A 17045-nucleotide genomic window follows, 5' to 3' on the forward strand; every position below is an offset into this window, starting at 1 on the left:
ATAAATATTTTAAATTTTACTTGTTATTAGTTTTATTTAATATTTTATATCTAATTTTTATATGTTTTTATTTAATATGTTATATATTTTTTATTTAAAATATTTTATGTAATTTTTTAATAATTTTAATTTAATATATTTTGTATATTTAATATAAAATAATTAAATTTTAAAAATTAAAATTTTAAAATAAGTAAATTTAAAAATCCTAAATATTTAAAAATGAAGATTACATGTTTTGTTAATATAATCGTAATAATTGTCTATATAAACACAGAGAACTTATGGTTTCTACTTTTTATGTTTTTTTTTTTTAATTTATATTATTCATTTTATATTAATGTATTATGTTATTTTTAATTTAACAATTAATTTTATTATTAAATTATTAGATATGATTAATAATAAATTCCTTTATACAAAATAAATAATATTATTTCATAAATTATAAGTTAATACTCTTAACAAAATATTATAATATTTGTTTTAAAATTTTAGTTTTTTAAAATTTAAGTATTTAAAATAAAATAAATATTCAAATAAATATATTAAATATCATTAATTTATTATGTTAGTTTTTTATTTCATTTAAAAAATAAATCAAATTCAATAAATTGTTATAAAATTATCTAAATTTTAAAAAAATATTAAAAAAACATATAACGTTAAATAAAACTATATAAAAATTATATACAGGATATTATATAAAACTAATAACAAGTAAAATTTATAATATTTATTTTAAAATTATTTACAATTTTTTCAAAAATTTGAAAGCAAAAGAAAAGAAAATACTAATAAATAATAAATCCTAAAAAAAAGTATAAAAAAAATTAATTTTTAATTTCATATTTAGCTAATAATATTTTCACACTTACACTTCGTACCATGTTCGTGCAAATAGTCTTGGTACCATATAGTACTGCTGAAATTGCTAAATCGTGAAGCAACTTAACACGAAAAATTAAAATCAATGGTTGCCCATGATTTTCGTCAAAGTTCCCTTACTTTTTTTTTTTATTGACTTAAATACGTTTTTATCTTTTAAATTTGATTTCTGTTATTTTTAACCATTCAAATTAAATATTATTTTTTCAATTCTTCAAATTTGAAAAACATTTTTTAATCTCTCCTCTAGTCAAAATTCGCCATAATTTATGCATTTAAATGGCAAAAAAATAGTTAAAAGGGACTAAAAAACATTTTAAAAATTAAGGAACACAAAAAATTGAAATTTTGAAGACAAAAAATAAATATAACTTAACTTTATGGGATAAAAAATATATTTAAACTTTTTTATTTAACTTTTTAATCAATGAAGAGAAAAAAAAACTATTTGTTTACTTCCATAGAGTCCAAAAAACTATTTAACATATAGCATCTCTCGTATGACTATTCATTATTCAACAGCGCCAACAAAGTTGGACTCTTTCTGCTCTGTCGATTGGCTATGTTGGCGTTGGGTCAATGTACTAGCCACAGTGAAATAGATTACATTATAAAAAATTTTAGAATTTATTTGGAGGATGGAATTTAAAATATTTTAATTGAAATTTTTTTATTTTTTAAATTTTGTATTTGAATAAAAAAATTAAAATTATGAGAGTGAAAGAAAATAAATGTAAATAGAAGAGAATATATGATTGATGTGCTTTCAAAGAGAATATATGATTGATGTGAGATGGGAACCTCGACATGACGATGTACCACCACACTCGACCACAACATTCTGTCAATGTGGCAAGGCATGGTCCAGACCCTTCGTGTCGGTGAGCACCTCCACCACAAGATGGGCAATGACGACTGCTCTCATAAGTGACAGATGTTGTTCTACATGTCTCCCTACACCCACACTCCATCGACGCTCCGCGAGCTTAGACGATATTTTTGAAGAAAAGAATTATCGACGTGAGGGAAGAGTTGGGAGTTCAAGAACGAGATTTTGGAAACTTTCGGGTGAAAAAGAGGATAAAGGTTATAAAAGAAATACGTGAAAGTTTTGGAAGATTTTTCTATCGGGAAGAGAATTTCAATTCCTCATTTTTTAGAAGAAAATTAAAATTCACATTTTTAGTTGTTTAAAATTTCAAAAATTTAAATTTCATAAAAACAAATATCCAAACAATGAATTTTAGATTAAAAAAATTTAAATTCTTTGATAAATTACTTTCTTTAATTAAATTTTTGTATCCAAATGGACTCTTAAAGTGACATGTGGCTAATATCGGTGGATGTTCCACGTTTTTCTACTAGGGAACGTCATACTTTTCCTCATCTGCTTCGAAAGCATGTGCTATCCCTCATATTTTTCCTGGTCAGAAAAGTACTGTAAATCTTAGCTTTTCTAAAATTCATCAATTGCACTCACAAGAATCATTAATTCTTGAACATGCGTATTGGACTTGTTAGCGTATTGGTCCTGGGTCCGACAATAACATGCGTATTGGACTTTTTCTTTCTTTCAATCGGATCCGACAATAGTTGGGTTTATGAAAAATGCTTTGCACTTGCGGCCAAACGATCATTAAGGGTATTTTTTTTAAAATTATCAAAATGGAACAAAATCTAAATTAATATTAAAAAAGATAAATCATAAGATATTTTAAATTTCTAAAAATAAAATCATAAACTATTTTTTATTTTTTATTGAAGTCATAAAAATATTTGTGAATTCATTTTTTTAATATGACTTTGAAGTCATAATTATTTTATATTGTTTTATTTTTATCAGAAGTCATAAATTATTTATGACTAGAGTCTTAAATAATTTTTTTAAATTAATTATTAATGAATTTATGTTTATTTTTATATAATTTTATATTTTATATTTTATTTAATATTTTTCTATATTATTTTATTTAATATATTTTCTATATATTAAATAAAACAATATAAAAAACATAGATGATAGTGGACTGTACTACTTCTACTTAAATGGTGTTCTGAATTCAGTTACGATGTTATTGTATTGCATTGCACCAGGATTGGTATTCTGCATCTATTTGGTTTGCTTTAATTAGTGCTTTAGAAAATGAGAAAACATGTGTTGCGTAACTATGAGTGCACCACTGCACATGATCATTTGAAGTTGTAGGTGTGTATTGTTTTTATGATTTAAGGGTACACATAATTTTATGTTGCAATTACTTTGTTCCCTCCTTTTGCCCAACATGATGAATCAGTGGATCTAAATCCAGGGGTTGCTGTACTATAGAATGAATTAGTTATGATGTGCTAAGTGCAAGCATATTATAAAATAAGAAAATGTCTACTAAACATCCAATATATCCATCACCTAAAGAAAAAATAAAAAATATATATATAGATATGATATATACGATTTATAATAGAAAGAGAGATAGAAAAACAAAGTATTAATGATGTGTATAAAATTATGAATGAAACATAATATTTTAACGAATAAAGAAGTTGTAATATTAACATACTAAAATTTTATTAAAAAATAATTTTGACTCAAATATATTTTTAGTCTCTTAAATTAGAGTCATAATTTTTTAAATCTCATAAATTAATTTTTTTTTAATACCTCAAACTTAAAATTTTTTTAGTCCATCTTCCCATGTGCCTTTAATAAGTGCCAAAAAGAAAATAATAAATACAAAATTTATGGTGATTTTAAACTTCTAAAATTTGATTTTGTAATTTAAAAATCAATTTAACGGTTAACAGCCGTCACAAGTTACGAATTCAATATTTTTCATTTGACACATGTATGGAGAAGGACTGAAAAATATTTTATCAACTCGGAGGACTAAAAAAATAACTATAAAATTAGGAAACTAAAACAAGATCTTATATTTAATAGATTAAAAATATATTTAAGTCTTTAACTTTTGTCAATTCTAGCACAATTGCTCCATTAACCTTTGATCGAACCAGTATTTTTAGCAGTTTAATCATCCTGATTTTCAAAATATTGATTGTACCTCATTCTTTGTTTTGATAAAACTACAAATTAAACACACAAGAAAAACCCAGTTAACTTGATTTTTTTTATCATATAACATAACGTGAACTAGTTTAACATAAAAACAGAGCTTCGCGAAGTTTTCTAACAATTCGCCTAAATAATGAACTACAAAATCTGTATTGAATGCTGATATCGTCTAGTGTAGTATAAACTAGAGTTTCACTTTTCAGGAGTTCAAAAATTTAAATAGTGCCTAAGTTCTTGAGTCATGAGTTGCTGCAATGAAATTTCACGCAAGGGTATGCTTAATGGTGTGAGCTTAGCGAGAAAACACTGAGAGACGCATTGCATGGTTGGGCGAGAGGAAGGATTGGGATGTAAGCACGCAAATGCCACTATGGCAAGACGAACTATGTCCAGTAGAAGTGTCAGTGTTGGGTGTGGAAGCCGTTGGTCCAATACTTCACTTAATGTGATTCCATTATCTTTAGAAGCTGATTGAAGTGACGACAGTATTTCCTTAGGATGTTTTCCAACCAAAATTTCAAGTGCCACCATTCCAAAGCTATACACATCACACTTTTCACTCACAACCATTGAATATGCAAGCTCTGCAATTATAACATTAACATGAGTGCATTTAAAGATCATAGTTTAAAACTTAACAACTTTCATATACTATACCAAACTAGTTCTGCATTAAATTATTTTTTGTAGGCAGAAGAAATGGCAGAGGATAAGGAGCAAAAGAGGTTAGCATCCCAACTATATTGACACCCCCTAAAGTTCCAAAAAAAAATCCACCACCAGGACGTACGAAGAGACGAAGGAAACCTATAAAAAGAAAGCCTCTTCAACAAAAGATGGTGGAGAATCCCACCATACCCAAAAGACTGTGCACCATATAAAGCAAGCTTGTCAACACAAGTATTATTGCCTTCGCGGTATACGTGAGTGATCCTAAAATTAAAGTTGTTAGTTCTACATCCTATCATATCACATAAATAAGAAGACATGTATAGGTAAAAGGGAAAGTAACTGAAAAAAGAAAGACATGAACGATTTACCAGGAGCTATGTATCCAATGGTTCCAGCAACTATAGTTCGATTGGATGAATCGAGGTTGAGGAATCGGGCTGTGCCAAAGTCAGAAACACTGGGCTCCCATTCTGAGTTAAGCAATACATTGTTGGCTGATATGTCTCTATGCACTATTGGAGGGGTGCAGTCATGATGAAGATATGACAGAGCATGTGCAGTGCCTTTCACTATGTTAACCCTCTTTTTCCAATCCAATTTCATTGCTTCCACATCATCATACAAGACAGAAAACAAGCTTCCTTTCTCCATGTACTCATAGATTAAAAACATAATTCTTTTGTGCAAGCAAAATCCATAGAGTTTCACAACGTGTCGATGCTTTATTTCTGATAATACTTTGACCTCATTTCTGAAACTCTGATCAAAAGCTGGCACCTCTGCTTCAAAGCCATTAAGTTTTTTCAAGGCAACAACCCTGCCACTTGGTAATTGTGCCTTATAAACACTCCCATAAGCACCTGTTCCAATACAATATTTCATGTCAAAGTCTTGTGTTGCTCTAATGACGTCTTCATAGGCTATGCTTCCATCATAGTTCCATAGAGAGAAAAAGTCTCCATTCTTAGTCGTTGTCGTTGTCTTTGAATGTTTGTTCTTAATTGCAACACGAATAAACCTCAGATACACAAATAGTAAGAAGGCCATGATTAGAAAAATAAGAATAGGAAGAACTATCGCCAGCTGATTGTGTCTTGCTGTTCTTCGGTTGGCCATGGTTGTTTGGTTGTTACGTGCTGAACAAGGTTGGAATTGGAATTCGGTTTGGATACCCAAAACGTCGCTCTTAGCAGTATAACAGTATCAGTTAAGGGTAGTTGGGTTAGTTGAGTTAGTTAGTTTTCTGTTATAACAATCATACATCATGTATATAAGCCTTTTCTGTTAATAAGAAAACAAGCTGCTGAAGCTGATCTTCTCCTCTGAAATATTCAAGCACACTTCTTCTTCCTTATGTTGCTGTAGTTTTCTTATGGTATCAGAGCTCTTCTAAAAGAAGAGTTCTGCTGCGCATTCTTCCATTATCCACCATGAACGAATCTTCTGTTAGTAACATGGAGAGTTATCTCTACCTCCATCCAAGCGAAAACCCAGCTATCGCTCTTGTTTCCCCAGTCCTAGACTCAACCAACTACCACTCATGGAGCAGGTCTATGGTCACTGCATTAAGTGCCAAGAATAAAGTGGAGTTCATAGATGGCAGCGCCCCGGAACCACTAAAAACAGATAGAATGCACGGAGCATGGCGTAGATGTAACAATATGGTCGTCTCGTGGATAGTTCATTCGGTGGCCACCTCCATACGTCAGAGCATACTTTGGATGGACAAAGCCGAGGAAATTTGGCGCGATCTGAAATCAAGATACTCTCAGGGAGATCTTTTACGCATATCCGACCTTCAACAAGAAGCTTCGACGATGAAGCAAGGTACGCTCACAGTAACTGAGTATTTCACACGATTACGCGTCATTTGGGACGAAATCGAGAATTTTAGACCCGATCCCATTTGCTCATGTAATATAAGATGTTCCTGCAATGCATTCACCATTATCGCACAGCGGAAACTCGAAGATAGGGCCATGCAGTTTCTACGCGGTCTGAATGAACAGTACGGAAATATACGATCCCACGTTCTTCTCATGGATCCTATACCTGCTATCTCCAAGATTTTCTCCTATGTGGCTCAACAGGAAAGGCAATTACTGGGAAACGTTGGACCAGGGATTCATTTCGAACCCAAAGAAATTTCTATAAATGCTGCTAAAAACGTCTGCGACTTCTGTGGACGTGTTGGTCACTTAGAAAGCACATGTTATAAGAAACATGGAATGCCCTCTAATCACGATACTAGAAACAAGAATAGTGGAAGGAAAGCTTGCACTCATTGCGGCAAGATGGGGCACACTGTGGATGTGTGTTATCGAAAACACGGGTACCCGCCGGGTTACACGCCGGGTTACAAGCCCTATGGAGGAAGAACCACTGTAAACAATCTCGTAGCCGTTGAAAACAAAGCTAACGAAGATCAAGCTCAGCATCACGAGGCTCATGATTCTGTTCGTTTCTCCCCCGAGCAGTACAAGGCACTCCTAGCCTTAATCCAGGAACCATCCGCAGGAAACACGGCGATCTCTCAATCCAAACAAATGGCTTCAATCTCATCATGTATCAATACTCCGACAAATCCAGGTATGTCCCTTTCTCTCAGAACACCATGCGTCTCCTGGATATTGGATTCAGGAGCAACGGACCACGCGACTTACTCCCTACGCAACCTTCATTCCTATAAACAAATCGATCCTATCACGGTGAAACTCCCGAATGGCCAGTGTGTTTGTGCAACCCACTCAGGAATTGTCAAGCTTTCATCAAACATCATTTTACAAGACGTTCTTTACATTCCTTCCTTTACATTCAATATCATTTCAATATCAAAACTTGTGTCTTCCGTTAATTGTGAATTAATATTCTCCTCTACATCGTGTGTATTACAGGAAGCGAACAACCATATGAGGATTGGTATAGTTGAAGCAAAACACGGTCTCTACCATTTAATACCTGCTCAGCTGACCACCAAAACCGTAAACTCCACTATTACTCACCCTCGATGTAACGTAATACCTATTGACCTTTGGCACTTTAGGCTAGGCCACCCATCCACTGAAAGAATACAATGTATGAAAGCTTACTATCCCCTTCTCAGAAATAATAAGGATTTTGTTTGCAACACGTGTCATCATGCGAAACAAAAGAAATTGCCTTTTTCTCTTAGCCATTCACATGCATCTCACATTTTTGACTTACTGCATATGGACATATGGGGTCCGTGCTCTAAACCATCCATGCATGGGCACAAATACTTCTTAACTATAGTTGATGATTGCTCACGCTTTACATGGGTTCATCTTATGAAATCCAAAGCTGAAACCCGACAAATAATCATGAACTTCATTACATTCATTGAAACACAATACGATGGCAAGGTTAAGATCATCAAAAGTGATAATGGCATTGAATTCTCCATGCATCATTACTATGCATCAAAGGGCATCATACATCAGACCACGTGCATTGAAACTCCAGAACAAAACGGAATTGTAGAACGCAAGCACCAGCACCTTCTCAATGTCACACGTGCACTTTTGTTTCAGGCAAGCCTACCACCAAGCTTCTGGTGTTACGCTTTGCCGCATGCCACTTACTTGATTAATTGTATTCCCACGCCGTTTTTGCATAATGTTTCACCCTATGAAAAGCTGCATAAACACCCTTGTGACATTTCTAACCTTCGTGTTTTCGGGTGTCTATGTTACATAAATACACTCAAGGCAAACCGGCAAAAGCTTGATGCTAGGGCTCATCCATGCATATTCATCGGTTTTAAAATGCATACAAAGGGATATCTTGTGTATGATTTGCACTCTAATGATGTTAGCATCTCTCGAAATATCACATTTTATGAGGATCATTTTCCTTATCTCTCTGAAACTCAGCCTACACACTTAGAATATCCAGCTCCCTCACCGGAATCCTTCTCCGACAAAAACGGTGACCCACAAACAGAGAGTCTCTCATCACAACCTATGATCTCTATCCCACCATCAAATGAACCTGAACATAATCATCCTCCTTCACACCTTAGACGATCCACAAGAACCAAAAACGCCCCAACGTACCTCCAAGATTACCACAGAGAGTTTGCTTCATCTACACCAAGTACTTCAACGGCTGTTCGTTATCCACTTAGTTCCGTACTCTCTTACTCACGCTTATCTCCTGCACACAGGAACTTTGTCATGAATATTTCCTCCGTAACAGAGCCAACCTCATATGCCGATGCTTCTCGCCATGATTGCTGGATTAAGGCCATGGAAGCCGAGCTACGAGCTCTTCAGTCGAACCAAACATGGCGCCTCACACCTCTTCCTTCTCACAAGACGGCTATTGGGTGCAGATGGGTCTATAAAATAAAGTATAGAGCAGATGGATCCATCGAAAGGCATAAAGCGCGGCTGGTTGCAAAGGGATATACCTAAATGGAAGGGTTAAACTACCTTGACACTTTCTCTCCGGTAGCAAAACTCACCACGGTGCGTCTTCTTCTTGCAATTGCAGCATTAAATCAGTGGCATTTACGGCAGCTAGATGTTAATAACGCATTCCTCCATGGAGAACTTGACGAGGAGGTTTATATGCAAATACCTCCAGGACTTTCCGTTGATAACCCAAAGCTTGTATGTCGCCTTCAAAAGTCTCTTTATGGCCTTAAACAAGCCAGCAGACAATGGTTCGTAAAATTGTCAAGCTTCTTAACCTCTCATGGCTTTCATCAGTCAACTGCGGATCACTCTCTCTTTTTGCGGTTTACTGGAAACATCACAACCATCCTTCTTGTTTATGTAGACGACATCATTCTCACAGGAAATAGCATAACAGAAATACAAACAATGATCACCCTCTTAGATTCTGAATTTAAGATCAAGGATCTTGGGGATTTAAAGTTTTTCCTTGGGCTTGAAATCGCCCGAAGCTCGAAAGGGATACACTTATGCCAACGCAAGTATACATTAGACATTCTAAATATATCAGGAATGCTGGGATGCAAGCCCAACTCAACACCAATAGACTACTCTACGAAGTTACAGGCAGATTCGGGCAGTCCTGTCTCAGCTGAGTCTTCTTCCTCTTATCGGCGACTGATAGGTAAATTAATATACCTTACCAACACCAGGCCGGATATAACGTATGCTGTCCAACAACTCAGCCAGTACATGGCCGCCCCCACCAATGCTCATCTTCAAGCCGCCTTTCGGATTCTCCGATACCTCAAGAGTTCTCCGGGATCAGGTATCTTCTTCGCTGCCGCAGGTACCGCACAACTCCGAGCTTTTAGTGACTCGGATTGGGCTGGATGCAAAGATTCAAGGAAGTCCACTACCGGCTACTTAGTTTACTTTGGTTCCTCTCTGGTTTCTTGGCAATCCAAGAAGCAGCCAACTGTGTCACGTAGTTCCTCCGAAGCTGAATATCGCGCTCTTGCTTCCACTACTTGCGAGCTACAGTGGCTGACCTTCTTGCTTCAAGACTTTCGTATCTCATTCGTTCAACCAGCGACCTTATACTGTGATAATCAGTCAGCCATCCAAATAGCTACTAATCCCGTCTTTCACGAACGAACTAAACATATTGAAATAGACTGTCATATTGTTCGTCAAAAGCTTAACTCAGGTCTCCTAAAGCTTCTTCCGGTTTCGTCAGCTTTACAACTAGCAGATATATTCACCAAAGCTCTTGCACCTACTGTTTTTCGGCATCTCTGTAACAAGCTGGGAATGATGAATATCCATTCCCAGCTTGAGGGGGGCTCTTAGCAGTATAACAGTATCAGTTAAGGGTAGTTGGGTTAGTTGAGTTAGTTAGTTTTCTGTTATAACAATCATACATCATGTATATAAGCCTTTTCTGTTAATAAGAAAACAAGCTGCTGAAGCTGATCTTCTCCTCTGAAATATTCAAGCACACTTCTTCTTCCTTATGTTGCTGTAGTTTTCTTAGTCGCTACATACACCCTTGTTGCCTATTAGCAAAGTCGGAGGGAAAGCCTCTGGAACGGGACCCTTCAAATTATTATAGGAAATGTCCATATAATAAGAGACATTGTTCAGAAATAGAGGAACCATTCCGGTAAGATTATTATAGCTTAGATCGAGACTTTTTAAGGATGGGAAATATCCTAGCTTTGGTGGTATTTCATCGCTAATGATGTTGTGACTGAGGTAAATAGTGGTTAACTGTGAATGGTGGCTTCCAGCTGACAACAGTTTTAGAGAACCAACTAGTAGATTATTGGAAATGTCGCGATTTTGTAATTTTGTGAGTTTTGAAAGTGAAATGGGCAATGTCCCACTAATTCTATTCTTAGATAGATCTAATGAAGTCAGATTTTTCAGGAACAACAATTCACGAGGAATGGAACCTTTAATTTTGTTGTTAGAGATGATTAGGCTCTTTAAATGGGTGAGATTTCCCAATAAAGGAGGAATCTCGTCATCAAGAGAATTGTAGGACATATCGAGATAAGTGAGGTGGTGATTGAGCTTGATAGCGGTTACTAACTGTGCATGGCTTCCAACTAGCAAGGATTTTAGAGAACCACTGAGTAGATTCTGGGAAATGTCAAGCCATTCTAATTTTGTAAACTTTACAAGTGAAATGGGCAAGGTCCCATTTAGTCTATTGCTAGATAGATATAAGACAGTAAGATTTTTCAGGGACACCAATTCACTAGGAATGGAACTTTGAATCTTGTTGATAGATAGATATAAGACCCTAAGATTTTTCAGGGACAATAGTTCGCGAGGAATGAAACCTTGAATCTTGTTGTTAGAGATGATTAGGCTCTCTAATTGGGTAAGATTTCCCAGAGAAGGAGGTATCTCACCATCAAGATAATTGTTTGACAAATCGAGATGAGTGAGTTTGGAGAGATTACCAATTTCTGGCGGGATTGTTCCTCTTAGTCCCCTGTATGAGACCTCTAGCCTTTCTAAATTCTTTAAAGCAGAGAGGTTTAGTGTTGCAAATTGAATCCCTGCTGTAATATTCAGATATGTAGACCAATATGTGATTGTGATTCTAGTTATGCTTCCAGCGTCGTTGCAAACTATACCTTCCCACGAACAGATATCGCCTGGATTTGAATGCGATTGATTCCACCATCCACAATTGAGTATAGCATATGCTTCGGATAGAAACTGCGATGGTGCAGGTGCAGGCACAGGTGTGGCTCCTAACTGCAATACAATCCCCATAATAACCACACCATAAATAACAAAATAGATGGTCCCGTAAAAATTGGAAACAGAAAGCTGCATCCTTTGCACACAAAAATATTTAAACTCAGTTATGTGCTAACTAGTTTATGGTATAGAGATAAAAGTTTGTTTCTGAGATTTATCAAATACTGGACTTTTCTTATGTTCTGTGACTATCATGTTAACTGGTCACTCTTTTATTCTCACACCCCAGCTTTGAAAAATTTAACACAAGCATTTCTCTGTGGTTGCGTCTGCTTAGACAAACACGTTTCTAGAATGGGAATGCTTAGAAATTGTTGTCAGTGATAATGTCATGTGTGGACCATAGTCACACAATTCGCCATACGTTCTAAAAGAAAATTAACTATTATGATGGATTGATCAATAAATTATTTATTAAAATGAATAATTTTTGTCATGTATGAATGGTGGAGACGACTCTTGAATAATATCTTGTGTTTTTTTGTTTGTACGAAAGTGTTATGTTGGAACCTGTTAGGCATGTAGTATTGGTCAAGTTAATACTAAATGCATATTTAATGACTATTGTTAGTCACATTTTCATTCAATTAAATTAAAAGTTATGAATACATTAGAGGTGTCAATGTTCTATTATATGGAACCCAGCAATCCCCCCATAAGATGTCTTTCATTTTGTGGCTTGCTAAAAGGAATCGGCTCCTTACTCTTGACAAAGTTGTTTTTTTGAACAAGGGTTCCCTCTGCCTTTTATGTTCAAATGAGCCTGAATCAAATGCTCATTTGTTCTTTTCTTGCAGGAAATTTCTCCAAATTTGGGTTCACATTCGTAATTTGGCTCCTTTCCGCAGGCGTTTCACTTCTTTACCGCGCATTACTGACTCTTTAATTAGGGGTAGATCCACATCAGGTGTTCAAGGAAAATTACGTCTGGCTATAACAATTACAGTCTACTGCATTTGGTTGTCTAGGAACAAGCTGATTTTTGAAGATTATCAATTTTCTGTCATAATTGCATTTGTTTTAGCATCTTGATACTTTTGATTTTCTTTAACTGCGGGGTATGCCCCGTTTATTATTGTATCATTTTGGGTTTAATATAATTTACATTTTTTCCCAAAAAAAATAATTAAAAGTTAACTTAATGGACACAAAGTAAAAAAAAAATTAATTTTAATTTTAACATTATTTCAATTATTGTGTAACCTGGCATCATATCTTTTCTTTTGGTTTGTGTAACCTGGCAGCCTTGCATCTACACAGTTTTTATCTTCCTTGCATCTACCATTCACACATACAGACCCTTAGTGCCCACTAGGTTCATAAACGAACCGTGAATTGGTATGAACGAACCAATTCGCGGTTCTCCACTAGGTTGAGAGAATTTTGTTCAAGGAAAGAGATAAGAACACGAACAGGAACAGGAACGAGGATAGTCGCCATAATTAATTACACACTTTTTCTTTTATTTATTTATGAACATAACACATGCTTTGCAGGATGAAAATGAATACTGTAAATGTTGTGAACTATCATTGCTCTACCCAAAACAGATTCAATAATTCAACGCAAGATAGGAAACTTATCTCACGTGCTTGGCTTTTCGATCAACACAAACATAATGGTTGAATCCAAATAGTTTAATGAGTGGAAAAAGCATAGGGGGAAAAATCACACTTTGCCAAATTACTCAGATTTAAGCATATTGTTGGTTTTATGGAAGAAAATAAAAAATAAAGCACAGGAGCAAAGCAGAGAGGAATGCGTTGAATTGAAGAAGGAATGGAATGATAAATTTTATTCATTAGCAGCAGTACATTTGTAATAATTCAAATAAAACAAAAAACTATCACATTACCAAGATTTTAACAATATGTGGATAACAACCTAACTTGCTCCTTTGCTCCTAAAGTGTAGGAACCACCTATTGACTAAAACAGAAACTAAAACAATAGAAGATAAAGATAAAAGAGCCACATAATGCAGTCCAAAAGCAAATAATTAACACATATAGCTCCCTTAGTCAAAACTTAATCCTGCATGAAAAATAGTATGAAAGAGATCCATCACATGTTTGTTTAGAGCAAGCCCCACTTCAACACCACCTCTCCCATCCTTGCTCTCTGCCAAGCCAATGTTTAAACCTCTATCTATGGATGTTATCTCCACCTTGGAAGGCCTTCCCCAACCAAAATCAGTTTCATAAACACCAAATCGGTTCGACCCCGCAACTCCAATTGCCATAGTTCCCTCACTTCTCATAGTCATAAACCTAGAGAAAATTGTATCCAATCCATTTAGAGCTCCCTTATCTAACGTTTTTATTTTACTCCAAATCCTCTTAGCAACAATGGCCACCCCATCATCTTTTATGAAGTCATGTGGCTGTGTATCCACCATATGAGAAGCCACGCAATTGCCAAAGTAGTTCTCAGGGATTGGAGGTTCTAACCGAGCCCTGTAATCAACAGTGAACCCAAGAACGAACTTCTGTACATTTTGGGCTTCATGAATGGCTTTAGCAATGCAGACAGACACATATGCTAAGGTAGTGACAAAGGTAGACAAAGTAGTTGGCTTTGAAGAAGCTAAAACTGGTTCTGCTAATTCCTCCACTAACTCCCACTTGGATAACACCCTTTTCTTTATCTTCTCCAAATCTCCTCGTGCGAGCTCGAACGTGGCTCGAACTGAGTTTTCCTTGATTGGTTGTGGCACAGTCTTTAAGCTTCGCCCGTTGCTGGTGTGAGAAGGGTTCATTTGAGATGCGATTTGTGTCCAGTTATTTATGAACACACTTTCAAGACCTGTTGGATCTTTGATGATATCTCTATCAAATAAAGGCTCTAAATATTCCGGAACCAAAGATGGTGGTGATTCCTCTTCACCGGATTTACATGCATATGCCCAAGCCTTGATGAACATGGTTGAAGATTTTCCATCAAGAACAGCATGGTGAGAGCTAATGGCTATGCAAAAGCCCTTGTTTGGAAACAGCGTTATCTGCAAGGACATAACTGAGGCAAGAGAATCTGATGACTCCAAGTGGGGTACCAAAGTGTGAGATTCTGTGGCGCCACGGGGTGAATTGTCCAACATGTGATTGAATAGTGCATCATCACACTGTGCTAGGACCAACGAAACACCATCACCAGGGTTGAATTGGATGATGGGTTTGGGTGAATCAGAAGGCCAAACGATGTTGCCGGCTAAAGGGAGAAAGTGTTGGAGGGTATGAGACAATGAGGTTTTGAGCTTTGGAACCACTTTGTCAAAGAAAGAAGAATGGTCGGAGTGAGGAAGAGGAAGAGAGTAGAAGAAGATGCGCTCAACTGGATGAAACCTTAGCCAATGAAGGTCAAAGAAGGTTAGAGGGACAGAGAAAGGGGTTGCAGCTGCAGAGGGAGGAGGAACGAGGCAGTGCTCATGGATCTTGATGGACTTGTCGGAAGAAGCCATGCGAAAACCAAAGACTTAACACAGTAAGTACTTATCAATCTGTTTGTTGCGTGAAACACTGGGCAGTAGCCAGATGCTGTTGTATCCTGAGTAAAAGTTGCATAAGGTCCCGTGTGACTCGTAAGCCTTTTACTCAAAGTGGGTGAAAAAAAACAATTCACTCAAAAATATAGAATGACAACAATTTAGATTATAGGATTTATTTTTGGCCACCCATTTGTCCAGGATTCGGTTGGATTTTTTGGTTCTCTTCTTAGGCGGAATAAACATCCAAATGAGAAGGTTAAAAGAAAGAACAAAGATCTAAATGAGAAGGTTCAAAAAAGATTAGAGGGAGAGACAAAGGGGTTGCGGTCTATGAAGCACCAACATTCATAGGTTGCAGTTGCAGTTGCCGAGGGATGAGGAGGAAGGAGGCAGTGCTCATGGATCTTTATGGAGTTGTCAGAAGAAGCCATGTGAAAGAAAATGCTTATAAGTTAGCTGTGTTGACCATTAATTGCGGGGTTAGCTATATATATAAGCAAGAGTAAACCCTCTATTAGTCCTTAAATTGGTGAAACTCTTGTAATATTATAGTATATTATGGAATTAGAAAAATGGTAAATAAATTTCTGAAATTAAAATTAAAATTGTCTTCATTTTAGTTTTTAAAATATATAATTTATTATCAACTATACGTATTACACTCGTCTCACTTATAATTAATTTCTTATTTTTTAAAATATAAACAAATTTTAATTAAAGAAATCTATTGTTTTCAAAATATTCTTCAATTAATAAAGCAAGAGACTTTTTCATGTTTAATAACAAATTTCAAAAAATGGTAGTTTAAGGAAAAAAATAATTTTTTAATTAAAAATGATATAATGAAGTTAATTAATTTTTTTATTGAGTATGAAATATATCCTTTTTTGCGATTATATACAAAATTGAACGAAGTAATTTTCAATAAAATTAAAAATAATACAGGAATGACAATGACATAAGTAGGATGAGGTGAAACAGGTAATAGTATTAATCCTCACATACCTAGGTCCTATTTTTTCATTTATACCTATTTTCCAATACTCTTGTAACTCAATTATGATCATAGTAAATTTCTCTCATTTGTCTGTGATTCTTTTCAGTATTGATTTTTGCGTAAAATTCTTATTGTTCTTTATTTTCGTAGTTTTGTTTCTGATTGTCATTGATTACATAACAGTAGTAGGTAGATTAGACTTGGAAAAAGTTATTAATGTAACAATTAATGCTATAATGTAATAAATATATACTATATAGGCACAATTTTTTATTTAATTAAGATATTTATAATAATAGTTTATACAACAGATTTTAAATTAACAAGAACATTTTAAAGGTATATTAATGTACCATATATATATATATATATATATATATAAAATTAATTTATCTTCTAATTTTTTTTTGTAATTATTATTTTATGAAATTGTGAGAAATTATTGTAAAATTTCTAATGAATTATATTAATCTTAACATTATACATAAATTTTATCTAAAATTTCCAGACACGACCTATTCGACTCTTATCCAAACATAAGCTAAATGTTTAATTAGGCTTAAACATGTAATATAACTAAATGTTTAGGCCCTTTACCTAATTAACTATGTTTCAGTTCATGTCACTTTTATTTGGTCCTTTGGAAACTCCCTAGATTGGCCTACTAATTAATGTTTTTCCTTCAACAGCCATTAATATTCAGGTCCGACCTAACTAAAAATATCGACTCAAATAA

The 17045-nt window shown here is 34.9% G+C and overlaps 2 protein-coding genes across 3 annotated transcripts; both read right to left on the bottom strand.

Moving 5' to 3' along the window:
• Positions 1-3992: 3992 nt before the first annotated feature.
• LOC102661105 (MDIS1-interacting receptor like kinase 2) lies at positions 3993-12085 on the bottom strand. The gene is made up of 3 exons (XM_041012187.1): positions 10591-12085; positions 4999-5815; positions 3993-4542 (listed from the first exon to the last, which is right to left on the bottom strand). The coding sequence occupies exons 1-3, from the start codon at positions 11902-11904 to the stop codon at positions 4166-4168; spliced, it is 2508 nt and encodes an 835-aa protein (XP_040868121.1). The 5' UTR covers positions 11905-12085; the 3' UTR covers positions 3993-4165.
• A 1512-nt stretch (positions 12086-13597) lies between these two features.
• Positions 13598-15912, bottom strand: LOC100813762 (phenolic glucoside malonyltransferase 1). Of its 2 annotated transcripts, XM_041012188.1 has the most exons (2): positions 13954-15912; positions 13598-13910 (listed from the first exon to the last, which is right to left on the bottom strand). In XM_041012188.1, the coding sequence occupies exons 1-2, from the start codon at positions 15283-15285 to the stop codon at positions 13905-13907; spliced, it is 1338 nt and encodes a 445-aa protein (XP_040868122.1). In that variant the 5' UTR covers positions 15286-15912; the 3' UTR covers positions 13598-13904. The 2 variants fall into 2 exon arrangements, with proteins under 2 accessions (XP_040868122.1, XP_003552578.1); XM_003552530.5 differs by having other exon boundaries at positions 13598-15912.
• Positions 15913-17045: the final 1133 nt, after the last annotated feature.

This window comes from Glycine max, chromosome 18 (assembly GCF_000004515.6).
Source record: "Glycine max cultivar Williams 82 chromosome 18, Glycine_max_v4.0, whole genome shotgun sequence".
Taxonomy (NCBI): Eukaryota; Viridiplantae; Streptophyta; class Magnoliopsida; order Fabales; family Fabaceae; genus Glycine; species Glycine max.